This window comes from Leucopleurus acutus (genome assembly GCF_964270905.1).
Source record: "Leucopleurus acutus genome assembly, chromosome: 13".
NCBI classification, from domain to species: Eukaryota; Metazoa; Chordata; class Mammalia; order Artiodactyla; family Delphinidae; genus Leucopleurus; species Leucopleurus acutus.
Genome location: NC_139155.1, coordinates 3,075,057 through 3,091,328, shown reverse-complemented (window position 1 = coordinate 3,091,328; position 16,272 = coordinate 3,075,057). Strand labels below are relative to the sequence as shown.

Genomic DNA, 16,272 nt, shown 5'->3' with positions numbered 1-16,272 from the left:
AACAAGAAAGACACTGCAAGCCACAGAGAGGTTTACAGAAGCAGACTTGCAAATCAGTCACTTAAATCAGCAGTGCCTTAAAATACCACGTGCTAACAGGATGGGGCTCTCTGAGAAGAGCTGTTTCTCCACTTTCACTCTCAGCTGAGACTCTATCCTCCTGGTGCAGATGCCACCAGACCCACGGTCTTTAGAGTAACTGAACACATTTACAGCTCAGAGTTACTAGTATCTTCACAGGGAGATTACCAGTAATACAATTCACGCTCGAGTTGTAGAAAACACTGCGTGATTCCCCATTCAGCATTCACTAGAACACTTTACACACTTAGAAAATTGGTCCTCCTTTCAACAATGAGAGAATTCCAAATCAATAATAACATTATAAAAAGGTAAACCCCTTCTAGTTGACCTTGGGCCTGACATCATTAGGAAAGAAACTCCGTAACATTGTTTTAGATAAAACAATGTTTTCTCAAAACACTTTGTAAGATAAGATATGAACAAAAACAGTATGTAATCACTCATTTACATGAATGGCTTGAAAGCAAATTATGGAAAATTACCCACCTGGCTGATATGCAAATTGAGTCTAAGTACAGATCAGAGAAGGGCTCATGGCTGCAAAGTTCATTATTATTAAATAAAACCCATAGCACAGAAGCTCAGCAAAGAGGTCCTGGGGCTCAAATGTAATGTCATTCAATCCGGTGGACATTTATGAAGCACTTCTGCGCGCATGTGGGCTGGTGGAGGTCCATCCTCAGCACTGTGACGTTCTGATGAACTGTCATTTGTCTTGAGTTAAAGGACCAAAGAACTGGAATAATTAACCTTTCCCCCCTACAAATTAGGGTGGATTCACAGTTCTGCGCACAGCATCAGGCCTATTGCCTCATAATCTGGAATGATTCTTCATGGGCAGAGAATGAGGCCAGCAGGTGCCCTGGTGACGGGCCATCGGTTTGAGCGGCTCAGGGGGAGACAGGCTGAGAACCACTTTCCCAGTCACCCTGGGGGAATCAAAGGTGACGCAGAGAATCATCGTCGAACAGGGGAAGCTGACGTCCGTGGAATAAGGTGGAAAGGGGCGAATGTGAGGCTAGAAACACCCGGAAGATTCATGCTGGGTCACTGGAGGGATCTGGATGACTTTTATTTGCGTTTTTCCCATTTGCTCTCCTGTATCTTCCAAGCTCCCTGTGATGAGGGTGGGGGCAGGGACGTTGGGCCGGTGGCACTGGCAAGGCCAGTCACAGTGAGACCGTAGTGGGCCTGGAGTCCTGGCCGAGGAGTTCGGGTCTTGGACTAGCATTCTAAGCCCTAGAAGTTTCTAAGGTAGGAGGATAAGAAGCCAACTGTTTTAGCGGAAAACCCTGGTAGCCACAGGGTACCTGAGGAGGGTTCGCGCGTTTGCAGGATTTTTGAGCCCGTTCACTTCTTACCTTATTTCCCTTCTCGGCACCTAAGTCTCGCTTCCCTGCGTGGTTCCCCATCCTGAGCCGTTGAGGTCTTCAGATGCTGAAAGACAAAGAGAGGCTGTTAGCCTTGAAACTGGTACTCTCAGAGTTTTCTACGCTAGTTTTCAATCAGCACCATCCCGTTCCACATGCGATACCCATTTCTGAGAAAAGAAAACGAAAGCCCCCAAACTCAAGAGGCACCCAAAGTCTCATGAGTGAGTGTCACTGTCCTCTGAGCCCTGGCAGAAAGCCAGAAAGCGGGACGGCTGCCCAAACCCGGATTCTGTCCAGTGACAACACTGTTCAGTGTGTTTCCTCATCCATAAAGAAGATGAACTCATCTCCAGAGATCTCACAGACTGTGCACAAGTCCAGATGGACGGACGGAGGTACACCTCATGTTCAGTAACAAGAGGCACAGAGATGCAGAAAAGTGCCGACGCGCCTCAAAATAAAAACAAGCCTGATGCTTCGGGAATCGTGTGAGCACAGAAACAGCAAGACCCGACCAAGGGTTGCTTATGGGACAAGCATTCCAAGAACCCGCGGCATTTGTAAGGAAGATAAAGCTGGATTTTAAAAAGCACATGTTCCTCATTTGTATTTTCTAACCCAAACTTTAGCAGCAAATTTATTTTTTTTCCTCCAGAAAGGCACAGAGCTGAAGAATTTAGCCAAACTCATTCCACACAGATTCCCTCATCCCACACACATCCCTGGACCTGCCTGAACCACAAGGACCACTTGCACCATCACCGTACACTTGTCAGCTGGCTCCAGGTGACCTGTCTTTAAGGGCCGTCGCAAAATTCAATCATCCACGATGTATCCTTCTCAAAGAACATGTGAGTAGTAGCTCCCTGCTGAACAAGGAGTGGCTCTCCTTGAAAGGCAACAAAATGAATCGTCTTCTAAAAATGGGAAGGGTTTCTAAAATATCACACATGCCTGACGAAAGGCAAGTTTTGTTTCCCCAAAGGCACTCCTTTCCAAAGAAGGAATTGCCCAGTATCTGAATTTCCCCAAAGTCTCCCATATCACGGGGTGACTCCTCGGTGATTATGAAGGATACCCATGCCCTTCCCCAGGCAAATTGGTGAGAAAGGGAGTGACGGTGTCTTAGAGCATCACCTCCAGTGTGTGGGGTAGAGTGAGCTGTTACCTGGTGGAGACCAAGCACCTGAGGAGTGGAAACCCTTCCCACCTTTGTATTTTGTAAATGGAAACTGGACCAGAGCCCCACGCAGAGGGAGATTTAGTTAAAAAGTGCTGCACTTCAAACGACTTGGATCGAAGTGGGGATTATGTGCTCTGGTGAATCAAAGACACGGTTCTAGTGGTGATAAAAACGCTGCTGACTTAGAAGAATCATGTGAATACATCATGTATCAGGACATGAAGGTGAAAATACCAATACTTTAACATGCATGCTTTTACAGGGTGACTATAGTTAACGATACTGTGTTGTACACCGGCAGGCCTCGTTTCCTAGTTAACGGTACTGTGTTGTACACCGGCAGACCTCGTTTCATAGTCAACGATACTGTGTAGTACACCGGCAGACCTCGTTTCACAGTTAACGGTACTGTATTGTACACCGGCAGACCTCGTTTCCTAGTTAACGGTACTGTATTGTACACCAGCAGACCTCATTTCCTAGTTAACGGTACTGTGTTGTACACCGGCAGACCTCGTTTCCTAGTTAACGGTACTGTATTTATACCGGCAGACCTCGTTTCACAGTTAACGGTACTGTGTTGTACACCGGCAGACCTCGTTTCACAGTTAACGGTACTGTGTTGTACACCGGCAGACCTCGTTTCACAGTTAACGGTACTGTGTTGTACACCGGCAGACCTCGTTTCACAGTTAACGGTACTGCGTTGTACACCGGCAGACCTCGTTTCCTAGTTAACGGTACTGTGTAGTACACCGGCAGACCTCGTTTCACAGTTAACGGTACTGTGTTGTACACCGGCAGACCTCGTTTTATTGTGCTTCACTTTATTGCTCTTTGTGGATATTGCATATTTTATAAATTGAAGGTCTGTGCAAACCCTGCATTGTCTGATGATGCTTAGCATTTTTTAGCAATGAAGCATTTTAAATTAAAAAATAAAATCTATGCTTAAAAAAATAATAAAATGGGGGCTTCCCTGGTGGCGCAGTGGTTGAGAGTCTGCCTGCTAATGCAGGGAACACGGGTTTGAGCCCTGGTCTGGGAGGATCCCACATGCCGCGGAGCAACTAGGCCCGTGAGCCACAACTACTGAGCCTGCACGTCTGGAGCCTGTGCTCTGCAACAAGAGAGGCCGCGATAGTGAGAGGCCCGCACACCGCGATGAAGAGTGGCCCCCGCTTGCCACAACTAGAGAAAGCCCTCGCACAGAAACGAAGACCCAACACAGCAAAAATAAATTAATTAATTAATAAACTCCTACCCCCAACATCTTCTAAAAATAAATCAATTAATTAAATTAAATTAAATGTATGCTTTTAAAAATGCAAGTCGACCTTTGCAGATAATATCAGTATTCAGTGCAATTCTATCATCCACCTTCCCAATTTACTTACATGGGACCACCCCCTAAAAAACCTCTTTGGGGTAACCTCACTGGGAAAATGGAGGTTTGGGGGCACATATGGTAGTTTACTTGATAAGAGTGGGCACAAAAGGGCAAAGAGGGGACTTGTTTTTGTCCTCTTGGGGTCTGAACTGCAGTTGGAGAACATGACTGCACGTTCTCTGTGCAGGACGACGGTCTGAACTCTGGGAGTAGAGGGGGTCACTCTGAACTGCGATCTCTCTGTGGTCCCATGCGGGGTTCTGAGGAAGTACTGATAACTTGCACTGCGTATGCAATACACAGAATAACAAGGCATCAAACATCCCTGTTTAAGAAATAAGAATTGGTGTATTTGGTTGGGGAAAGATAAATTAGGAGGTTGCGATTAGCATATACATACTACTATATCTAAAACAGATAACCAACAAGGATGTACTGTATAGCACAGGGAACTCTACTCAATATTTTGCAATAACCTATAAGGGAAAAGAATCTGGAAAGAAATATATGTACATATAAAACTGAATCACTGTGCTGTACATCTGAAACTAACACAACATATAAAAATAAAAGTTACCTCCAAAAAAAAAAAAAGAATTGGTGTATTTGAAACTAAACACAGGCAAAAATAGATAACTTCTTTTCAAGTTCACAGCTTGGACTCTTGGGGTTTTCCAGCCCCGACACAGAGAAGCGAACGCTACCATCTCTGTTCTCACCTGGACAGTATCTCAAGCCCAGCATCCCTTACCTCCTCCCGTTTCCATCTTATTCTCACCCTTCTCAGTCACCTCCCCCCCAGGTATTAGGCAAATCCCAACACAACGGTCCCCCCTTCCAGAAAACAAATCTCTAAGGATTTAACCTAAATCAAAATAGCGTGGGACGTGTGAATATTCGGGGGGTTGCTTGTGGACAAAAGGAGAGCTGATTTTGGAGCAAGGGCTTTGAGGCACAGCTGATCTAATCACAAGTTGCTTGCCCTGCTCCTTGGAGAGGGGACGCGTCTTCCAAGCCAGCGTGTTCTGATCAGAACTTTATCACGCCTCAAAGCGCAACTTGGGGGTATACTTGGGAAGACTGTTCATGAACTATTTTAATCACTATTAAAAAAACTCAAGACTACTGGACACAGAATAGATTGAAATAACAAAAGTCCGGGTCAGACTTTTGAGTGTGTACAGACTTTTTTCCCCTTCTGTCTCAGATTAACGGAATGAGAATTTATATGTGAGATTTCGAGTAGGCAGATTCTAGCCTTAAGTGCACAGTTTGCGCACCAGCAGGAAAAGAACGACAAGAAAATCAAAGTGACAATTCTCAGATTAGGGCCCCTCGTTAGAGGGATCATCAGTCCTTGAGGTGTGTGGCACAGTCCTGTGGTGAAAATGATGGGCAGTGGACTTGTCTGGGGGTAACTCTGCCCCATTCCGCCGTGGAGAGACGGGAGGGTTGCGTTACGGAAAGAAGGCTGCCCTGGCGGCTGGCCTCCATAGCGAGCTGAAAAGAACCTTCTGCAGACAGAAGAGTTGGACATTTGGAGGTCATCTTCATTTCATTTTTTGCAATTAGTCAAATAGAGAGAGCAAGAGGAACCTTCACGTGGAACGCTCCTGGAACTCAGGTTGACTCTGAAGCATCTCCAGGTTCTTAAGAAGCTTTTCGTGAAATAATAAGACAGGAGATTGGTGGAAGGGGAAGTGGAGGGCCAGGGCTGGGAGCCTTTAGGATAGATTAGGTTATATCGGGCCTGCCCCATACTCCTCAGGTTGAAATTCAATCCCAGATGTGATTTCGGAACAGCCATTGGGATTATTGAAAATTTCCATGTTTTCGTGACCATCCATACTTTGTGTTATTGGCGCGGGGCGGGGGGGGGCAGTAAAAATTAAGCACGTGAGTGCGGGTTAGTAACCCAGATTCACTGGAATGCAATCCAGTCTCAGCTGCTTGGATCTGTTTTCAACAATGTGCAGCTAAGACCACTCGTATCACTTTGGTGGACACTGTGAAGGAGTCACAGATAAAACCCACGTTGGGTGGAGAGGAGTGTGTGTGAATGGGGAAGCTGAAATGCTGGGGGCATGCAGGTGAAAACACCTTGCTCTGAGCATTTTAACCACCTGCTTTCTACTGGAAGTCCTGACATCTAGAGTGAACACGGCAGATGAGACCTCGGTCCCAATCCAGGCTCCTGTGGGGTGACCTGGGGCAAGTCACTCCACTTCTCTGAACCTCAGTTTCCTGTCAAGCGGAAGCAATAGAAGCTCCTTCACTGTGCTGGCTGCGGTGAGAACGAAGTAGGGGCTGGTCAGGGTTGGCTGGGGTCAGGGTTAGGGCCTGGGTTGGGGTCAGGGTTGGGGGTCAGGGTTGGGGTCAAGGTTGGGGCCAGGGTTGGGGTCAGTGTTGGGGTCAAGGTTGGGGTCAGGGGTTAGGATCAGGGTTGGGGGCAGGGTTGGGGTCAATGTTGGGGTCAGGGTGAGCTCTAGGGCTGACGGCTCCTGCCTCTCTCGTCCCTTGCACAGGGTGCCCAGGGTGGGTGGTGATCAGCTGAGAAAACATCTTCTAGCCGTCTAGCTATCTATGATTGCACACCTATTGCAGAGAACTTTACGTGGGTTCCCCTGTGTGTGGACATCTGCTCTTAAACTCCCAGGTCAAGAGAGGAGAAAGGGGTGAGCACACCGGTGCCTGAGAAGCCCAGAGGTGACGTCCTACACGAGCCCATAAGCAACCGCACAGGAAGCAGCGTGACTTCTCCTGTTTCCAGACTAGAGCGGGTGGGGGATGGGCGGCGAGAAGGGAAACGTGAGGCGGAGACTCGAGACCGTCGGAGGCTGCAGACACTAACAGGCTAAGCTGCCTATTCCTCCAGTACCTCCGGGTGCATTTTCACAGGCAACGGGATTCTCGTGACATCTCTGCCTCAGTAGGTTTACTGTGGGAGAGAGAAGGCCTCAATTCAAGTCTCCCTAGATAGAGCTGTGGCCCCCAGAGCATCCTACCGCCTCCCAAAACCCTCGGAAATGGGAGGGGATCACCGTGGGTAGTGCTGACCTCTGGGCTGGGAGGAGCATCAGGGCGGTAACCCGCGTGGTCCCACGCGTGGTCATACGCGTGATGGGGCGGGTTCATCACAGTGTCTGCACTCACTGATTAGGAACCAAGCTGTCTGGCTGTATTTATGTCCATGTTCTAAGAAACGGTCACAGGTGTACTTTTCTCACAGACTTATAGTTCTTCAGGCTTTGGTTTCATAAGATTCTGCAGATCGTACAAGAGTTTTGCTTTTTATTTTTCGTGCTCAGCGTCCGTGTTCCTAAAAGCAACCCTAAAATTAATGTTTTTATGGAGATACGGGGTTAGTTTTACAGTGATTTGCTTTATCCCTTGAGTTACGGAATTACAGGAATAACCCTGTATGCTTTATTCCCATTTTACAGTAGAGAAAGTAAAGTTTAGAAGACTCATCTAGGCATGAATATAACACTGCCTCTAGGAATATATCATAGGTAAAAATAGGGATCAGCTGGACGTTTTTTACATTATGAGTATGCCTTACGTGGAAACAAGTGTTCCAGTAGGTCTAAGATGTCACCCATTTCTAGATTATTAATCAACACGATAAAGAGAAGCCTTTGCTCTAACAAGCACCCTTGAGAAAACAGCTGCATTACAATAACTTATTCTTCATAAACATCTGTCCGTGGATACACAAGTTTAATAAGGAAAATGACAGCGACTCTCTTAATTTCCTGCCTCATGTCTTGCCATAACGGCTGGTGAAAAGTGTATGCAAGGAATTATTTGGGTTTTAATTCCATGCCTGCCAATTACTATTTACTGAAGAGCTTAGAAATTTAGTTCTCCAAGCTTCTGACTCCTCATCTGTAAAATCAGATGATAATACCTGCAGTGCATTCATTCATATTGAGGCGTTCAATAAGGTAACAGACTCGAAATCCCCCGGCCCTTGACAACCCGTCCACAACATAAGGGCCTTCTCTTCCCTTCCTTAGAGGACGGCTTGTATGTTACATAAGGCACCCACCGCAGAAGGAGACGAATAAGGAGTTAATTATGATCCCGAAGGGCTAATCGTCCACAGATATCACAACTGTCAACGTTCAACTTTCTTGTAATAAAAATGTTCAGTGAATATATTGCTTCATGATCAGCGGAGAGCCAGAGGGCAATCTGTCTTTCTCATCTGTCTCGGGTGCAATGTTTCATGTACAGTAGCTCAGAGTAATTTTTTTCTCTGTCCTGTTTGCACTTGTGTATGTGTGAATATTGACAGTACAAACACCAGCGGGATGGCATCTGTGGGGAGGGGCTGAGAAGGATCCAGGGGCTGAGGTCACCCTGGGTCACAGAGACGGGTCAGGTGAGAAACCTTAGGAGCATTGAGCCCATGGTTAGTGTTTTAACATCTACCCACTGAATCCATGTACAGTCATCCCAGCCAAGAGGTGGATTAATGTGTACTTTTGGCAGCAGAATTAAAATTCTGCTACTACCAGGGTGGTAACTTTTGCTTCTCTGCTTTTGCAAATCACTAAAGCGATGTTTTCAAAATTCCATGTACTTTGCCATTAACCCTTAACAGAGTCGTAGCTTTTTACCAGGCTTTAAAGGTAAATGAACTTCACTGTTATTACTTCTGTTACATTTTGTACTTAACCCCTTAGCTGGACCCAAATGGCTCTCAGCCTCTAGTTACTGGTGAATTACATGCTGAAGGGGCTCCGTGGGACCTTGGGGATGAAATATACCAACTGCCAGGGTCGGCTGAGGAACCACCAGGCACTTATGAGCATGGTTTATGTTTGGAGGTGGCCTAACCATACCTTCCAGAAGGATGAACAGTAAGACAGAGACGCTTGGGGATGTGCACCAGCCAGAAAGGGTTACTTTAACCTCTGAGCGGAGGGGAACCTGGAGAGTTTGACTGATCGAGGGAGTGAGACAGGGTGTCCCCGGAATGGAATAACTGAACAAGGTAATGAAACAGGAGATGGTGAACATTCCAAAGGGGCGCCCTCATTTCCTTCCTGGGAGCCACCAAATGCGAGACAGAATGAACCTGCCGCTGAGCTGCTGAAGGGCGCTACCTCCCCACCCCCAGACCAGCCGGGGAACCCACAACTGGCGGCCGATCGCTTCCTCCGGGCCGCCCTTCCGTGGCGGGTATGGTTTGTCACGGGGTGTGGCCCCTGCCCATCCTCCCCGCAGAGACCAAACTGATGCCACCAGCCCTAAAAGGCAGGCGGGGGTAGCACAGAGCTGGAAGGACAGACAGTGGGACTCTGCTGCTTTGACCTTTAAACAAAACCCAGAGAGCAAATGTGAAAGAGCAAGGAACTCGCATCTAAAAAAGGACCTGAGAGAGAAGCATGAGACTACATGAAAGACCGTCCCTTCAGCCTCCTCGCTCTGTTTCTCTCCCCCTTCCTCCCCCACCCGCCTCTATTCTTCTGCCTCTTTCTCCGCCAGGGCCCAAGCGTTTACGCCTGGTTTCTGTAGACAATCATTTTTATTTCTCAGGTCAAAAACGTTCTTGTAACACTCTGTGTTCAGAACATAGTAAACGGCTACCAACATCACCAAAACAACCACCCCCAAAATAAACACACACACACATACACGCACGTGCACAAGCCAAAAAGAAAGATTATTTTACGGCTGGAACAGGAGTGGGAAGCTCAGGAAGTCACACCGAGTTTCAGGAACGCGTGTGACAGCTGACCTCGGAGGTCCTCAGGCTCTCCCCAGGCTCCCTCCCGGCCTCGGGCTTACAGCACACAGACCACCCACGTCACACGCCACAGTTCACCGGTCGGTCGGTCGATACGGCCAACTCGACATTGAACCTGAAGAAAGAGCCTGATTTCCTGTCCCACCCAATGTACCTCACACACCTTATCGCAGTTCTCTGAAAGCAAACCATCCCTTCCCCACATGAGGACACAGTGCAGAGATGCTGGCTGCGATCCAGGAACTGGGTTCCCACCAGACACTGAATCTGCCGGCACCTGACCTTGGACTCGCGCCTCCAGAACTGTGAGGAATCAACGTCTGTCGTTTACAAGCCCGCGGTCGTGGGTTTCTGTTACAGCAGCCGGAGTGGCCTAAGACAGCTCATACTGCACTGAGAAGGACGGGGTGGAAGTTCACTTCAGAAGTCTATGTCTATCCTAGGAAAAGCTTCTCCAAGACAGTGAGGTGGGATCTGGCCCCCCAACAGTCCTCAGGACCCCAAGCTGCGCTGGTGTCCTGATGGCGTTTACAAACAGACCCAAACACCCAATCTGGACTCACACGGAAAGCGTCAGAAGAAATCAGCCTCTAGATTTTGGGGGCCGGGAATTTCTGCTTTGGGTTATCACATAATATTCATAAGCTAGTCATCACCATCCTTTGCTTTCCCCAGGCTTATCAGATTTACAGTGCAGAAGAACACTGCCTTAAAGTTCTCAGAAATCATTTAGAAAGAAAATTACAGAACTGCAGATGGATGGAGCTGGCTGGAGTCTGACTGTGGTCCCTTGAGCCCGGTCCTCGGGGCATCAGCTGGCTTTGCAGATAAAGCCATCACCAAAGGGGGCAGCAAATGATGTTCTGGAGTTCCAGTCCGGGCTTCACCTGCTTTGAGGGATGAATGAACACCCCCCTGCCTCTTTCCTCTCTGCGTTTCTATACATGCCTCCCCGGGGTCTCCATCATGTACCCTAGAACATCTGTAATTAGTCACGAAACCCACACCAGCTCTGTGCAGAAAACTCCAGAGAGTGGCTGGGAAGGTTAGTCTAAGAAAAGGACAGGGAAATAGTGGGATCTGAACCACCCTCAGAGCCCCGCTGGATTACGGGCATTACGGTAACTAAGGGCAGCTCTGTGGAAAGAGGTCAGGAGCAAACGCTGGATTGAGTCCAGGGCACATTTTTCAAACTCTTCTTCAGCACAAGTCATGAAACCAACTGAAGTTAGGTCTCAGAGATTTCGGACTCTGTGATGATTGTACCACATCACATGAGCCCACACGGAAATGACACCTGGGACCTTTTCTACCTTCATGAACAAAGGTGTGTTTTTGTTTTTGTTTTCACGGTACGCGGGCCTCTCACTGCCGTGGCCCCTCCTGCCGCGGAGCACAGGCCTCGGACGCGCAGGCTCAGCGGCCATGGCTCACGGGCCCAGCCGCTCCGCGGCATGTGGGATCCTCCCGGACCGGGGCACGAACCCGTGTCCTCTGCATCGGCAGGCGGACTCTCAACCACTGCGCCACCAGGGAAGCCCCAAATATGGTTTTTTAAAAAAGGGTGTGAGGGCTTCCCTGGTGGCACAGTGGTTAAGAATCAGCCTGCCAATGCAGGGGACATGGGTTCTAGCCCTGGTCTGGGAAGATCCCACATGCCATGGAGCAACTAAGCCCGTGTGCCACAACTACTGAGCCTATGTGCCACAACTACTGAGCCTGTGCTCTAGAGCCTGCGAGCCACAACTACTGAGCCTGCGCGCCTAGAGCCCGTGCTCCGCAACAAGAGAAGCCACCGCAATGAGAAGCCCCCGCTCGCTGCAACTACAGGAAGCCCACGCGCAGCAACGAAGACCCAACGCTGCCAAAAATAAATAAAATTTCTTGAAAAAAAGGGTGTGAAAATTTGTCCAGGTTTTAACCTACCTTCACGTTAAAATTTACTTTAATTTCTCATCCCACATTTTATTTTGGTGTTACTAATCCTATGTAAAAAATATCTGTGTAAATAGTGTTAGGACTACTATGTAATGTGGCTTTAAACGCGGCATTTCACTGCCTTTTCAGAAAGGCTGTCTGCCAGGTCAGCACCTCTATGTCCTCTTTCCTTTCACATAACAATTTCCAAACAACGTCTGAAATGAATCAGGCTAGCTTTTTTTTTTTTTTTGCTGAGCCACACAGCATGAGGGATCTTAGTTCCCCAACCGGGGAACAAACCCAGGCTCCTTGAAGTGGAAGGGCGGAGTCTTAACCACTGGACCGCCAAGGAAATTCCAGGCTAGCTTTTAATATCTGGTTTAAAGCCTTCTCTCTTCAAAAATAAGTCTTGGGGCTTCCCTGGTGGCGCAGTGGTTGAGAGTCCACCTGCCGATGCAGGGGACACGGGTTCGTGCCCCGGTCCGGGAAGATCCCACGTGCCGCGGAGCGGCTGGACCCGTGGGCCATGGCCGCTGAGCCTGCGCGTCCGGAGCCTGTGCTCTGCAACGGGAGAGGCCACAACAGTGAGAGGCCCGCGTACCGCAAAAAAAAAAAAAAATAAGTCTTGACATACAGAGATAATGACGGAATAAAAGAATCATCGTCTGCCTTTTAAAGGGACAGCACCTTCCCTAGAGCTGCATAAAACGATGCATCGAAGGCAGAGATGCTTAGGCCTGGCTCTGAAATACATTTTATCCTCTTTCTATTTCTAGGAAGACAATGGCAGCTGGGGATTCCACTTCATAAATCCCTGGTCTCAGCTAGGCCAAGGCTATCACGTTTTCAGACATCCGAAAGAACCAGAATGAAAACAACCAAAGCACGCCCTGCCCTCCTACCACATCAAGAGAAACCTAGTTCCTGAAATATGAGTCATTTTTGTTTATTTTGTTAAGTTCCTGCTTTATCTGGTCTTGTAAGGCAACACAGGGAGCTGAATAAATCATGTCCCACGTTCTCCTGGGTGCTGAAGAACAGACTTGGGCAAATGACTTCGGCAAAGTTCAGACTCTCAGGTCCATCAGCTGGATGGTGATGGTTAGGGTCAGTGGAAGCAGCCATCTGGGGGTGCAACACACACCCCCCCTGAGCACCACACAGATGACATGAGGCGAGTAAAACTTATTCACCTGTCCCAGAACGGAAGTGCGGAATGGAACATTTAACCACTGATAAACTGAACGTGATCAGAACCAGAGAACAGAGCTAGTGCTATGAAAAGCCATGTGGGGAAGGTGGGCATCCTGGAAACAGGGTGAGGGAACTGCCCTGAAGGAGCCATCCATCCTAACCCTAACCCCAGCCAGGAATTCTGGGAAGAGCCCAGAGAATTCCCAGACAGGCTGCAGGGGAGGCACAGGGCTGCTGGGGGGATTCGAAGCAGCTACTGAGTCCCCTCCCCTCTGCCAGCACAGCCCCCTCATCGGGAAACCTGAGTTTTGTTTATACGTCTAGCAGCGTGTTCAGCAAATGTTGGGCCTTGGGAAACCTATCTGTGGATCCCTGAGCTCCCTAATAATACTATACAGCACTTTCAGGGCCCCACACGCGTCTGTTTTATGTGGGTGCTTTGGAAAGGCACGGTGTGGCCTTCTGCCCATCCTAGAGAATGAGAGAATTTTAAAGAATCAATTGTGCGTTTGCTCTATTTGGGAAGCCTGCCACACAGCTCTGTGTTTTTTGCTTTCAAAGCAAGTTTAGCAAAAATGTTAGGTTCCAACTAACCAAGAAACCAGGATGGAGACGATGCATATCCCTAAATATTCCTTGTCAGATACGCTAGTGCTCACAGGCAGGAAAGAAAATGTCATCCTCTAAATGGAGTATCAAAAACAAACGATAATACAGTGTGAAGTAAGTCAGAAAGAGAAAAACAAATACCGTATGCTAACACATATATATGGAATCTAAAAAAAAAAAAGTTCTGAAGAACCTAGGGGCAGGACAGGAATAAAGACGCAGACGTAGAGAATGGACTTGAGGATATCGGGGGGGAAGGGTAAGCTGGGACGAAATGAGAGAGTGGCATGGACATATATACACTACCAAATATAAAGTAGATAGCTAGTGGGAAGCAGCCGCATAGCACAGGGAGATCAGCTCGGTGCTTTGTGACCACCTAGAGAGGTGGGATAGGGAGGGTGGGAGGGAGGGAGACGCAAGAGGGAGGAGATATGGGGATATACGTATATACATATAACTGATTCACTTTGTTATACAGCAGAAACTAACACACCATTGTAAAGCAATTATACTCCAATAAAGATGTTTAAAAAAAAAAATCCGCCTGCCAAATGCAGGGGACACGGGTTCGAGCCCTAGTCCGGGAAGATCCCACATGCCGCAGAACAACTAAGCCCCGTGCGCCACAACTACTGAACCTGCGCTCTAGAGCCCGCGAGCGACAACTACTGAAGCCAGCACACCTAGAGCCCGTGCTCCACAACAAGAGAAGCCACCGTAATGAGAAGGCTGTGCACCACAACGAAGAGTAGCCCCCGCTCACCGCAACTAGAGAAAGCCCGCGCGCAGCAACGAAGACCCAATGCAGCCAAACATAAAAATTAATTAAAAAATAAAAATAATAAAAAAATAAGAACATATCATCAGTATAGAACGTTATTTTCCGTGAGTCATTCTTCAAACATAAAGTCAGTTTATCAGTGAAGTATAGTTTCTTGATCGTGTTAAAGTGGATGTTTGTGAGCACGGGCAGGTGCATTCAGGTAAATCTGTGTCACCGAGACACACATCGGGCACTCGGCACGCATTTCTGTCTTTCACTGAGCAGTGGGCCTCACCACTTGGAGCTCACTAGACTACACACTCGTGGGCCTGGGCCCCGAGGGTGCGGTGTGGCGTCCAGAGCCCCGGGCCTAGGACTCTGCATTTTACGAGTATTCTGGACAACACGCATGCAGGTGGCTGGCAGACCACCGGGGGACCGTTAGGCGCCATCCCAGTCCACAGCCCCGTGGAAGGCTCGGAGCCAGGCACTGGCCACGGCAGACACTTCGCTGGGGCGCTGGGTATCCTGCCGCCCAGCCAATCCGGGCCCTGCAGCCGTCTGCACTGACTCGGGCAGGTATCCAGTCAGACTCCGTTTGGAGGTGGGCGCCGTCTAGCTTTCCCTCCTCGCTGGTTAGTCTGGTGGCTGGTGTAGGCGAGGCCGAGGAACGTTCTTGCACCTGGCTTTTTACTCCTGGGCTGCGGCGACAGAGGCTGCTAACTGCAGGGGCGGGTCGGATGCGGCCTGCGGGGAGATCCTCTGTCGCCTGACACCCCAAAAGGCGGGGCCGACACTTGTGGGCGCTGCTATCAGTGGTGAACAAGGCCAGCACAAGCGCTCTCTTTACTCGAAACATCGAGGATGCGGCCACCAGGCTCCCCACCCTCTGACAAAAATCAAACCCTCACCTGCTTCCACCCTCCTGCCCCCAGGTCCCATGAAACAAAGGGAAATCTGACTGCAGGAGTCACTCTCTGAAATAAACATTTCAGAAAACCAAATGACAGTGAGGCATGTCACCCCAGTGGCTCTGCCTGCCTCTCCAGCCATGACTCACAGGAAGCCGCAGTCCAGCCGGGGAGCCGCTGGTCATAGGGCCGGGCAGACCCCGGGGGGCCCCCGCGCTGAGCTGCAGCCCTCACCAGCGGGGACCCCGGGCTGCCACGGAACCCTCAGCACTCAGATGGCGCCTGCAGGGCGCAGGGCATGGCCTGGCACACCCGCGGGTCACTCAGAGCTGCCGTCAGCGTGGTCAGCACTGAATGCTGGCCACCGATCAGAGCAAAACCTGATGTAAAATGCAACCAAGTCAACTCACTTTCAGAAGAAGCGTCAACACCAGTCTCTGTTTTCTAGATGGTTTTAACCGTGGGGAGGCATAAACCAAACCCAAGCCTCATTACTACGTAGTCAGAATCAGCATGATGTTAAAAACCCGTGTGTTCAGTGAAACATACTGAATGGCTCCTGCAACTCTTTTTGCATTTCAAAATTTACAACACCTACCAAGGAAAACAACTGCCGAGGGGCTCTGAGCAGAAACTCATTTCCTGTAAAAAGCTGCGGTTTGGGGCCTCAGAGAAGCTCCCTCACACTCTGGAGGGCGTCACCCCCCTCGTCACCAGCTATCAGCCACTGACCCCTTTTCAAAACCAGCATCAGTTTTGATGTGCGGCATCACAACACCACTAAAAGAAACGCCGTTCTTGCATCTTTTCATACCAATTCTTTCCTTTAAAAAGGAGCTCATTTTAAAACAAAATCCCCTGGGCTTCCCTGGTGGCGCAGTGGTTAAGAATCCTCCTGCCAATGCAGGGCACACGGGTTCCAGCCCTGGTCCAGGAAGATCCCACATGCCGCGGAGCAAGTAAGCCTGTGCGTCACAACTACCGAGCCTGCGCTCTAGAGCCCGCGAGCCACAACTACTGAGCCCGTGTGCCACAACTACTGAAGCCCACACGCCTAGAGCCCATGCTCTGCAACAAGAGAAGC

The 16,272-nt window shown here is 49.1% G+C and overlaps 1 protein-coding gene across 3 annotated transcripts in view; it reads right to left on the bottom strand.

Moving 5' to 3' along the window:
• Positions 1-16,272, bottom strand: part of MBP (myelin basic protein) — a 423,042-nt gene that overhangs the window by 85,948 nt on the left and 320,822 nt on the right. For 2 of the 3 annotated variants that reach the window (XM_082853264.1, XM_082853265.1), the window contains exon 2: positions 1,446-1,521. In XM_082853264.1, coding sequence (XP_082709390.1) covers positions 1,446-1,496 — 51 coding nt within the window. In that variant the 5' untranslated portion in view covers positions 1,497-1,521. Of the gene's footprint in view, positions 1-1,445; positions 1,522-6,908; positions 6,929-16,272 lie in introns of those variants that run through there. The other variant, XM_082853263.1, reaches the window with a different exon arrangement.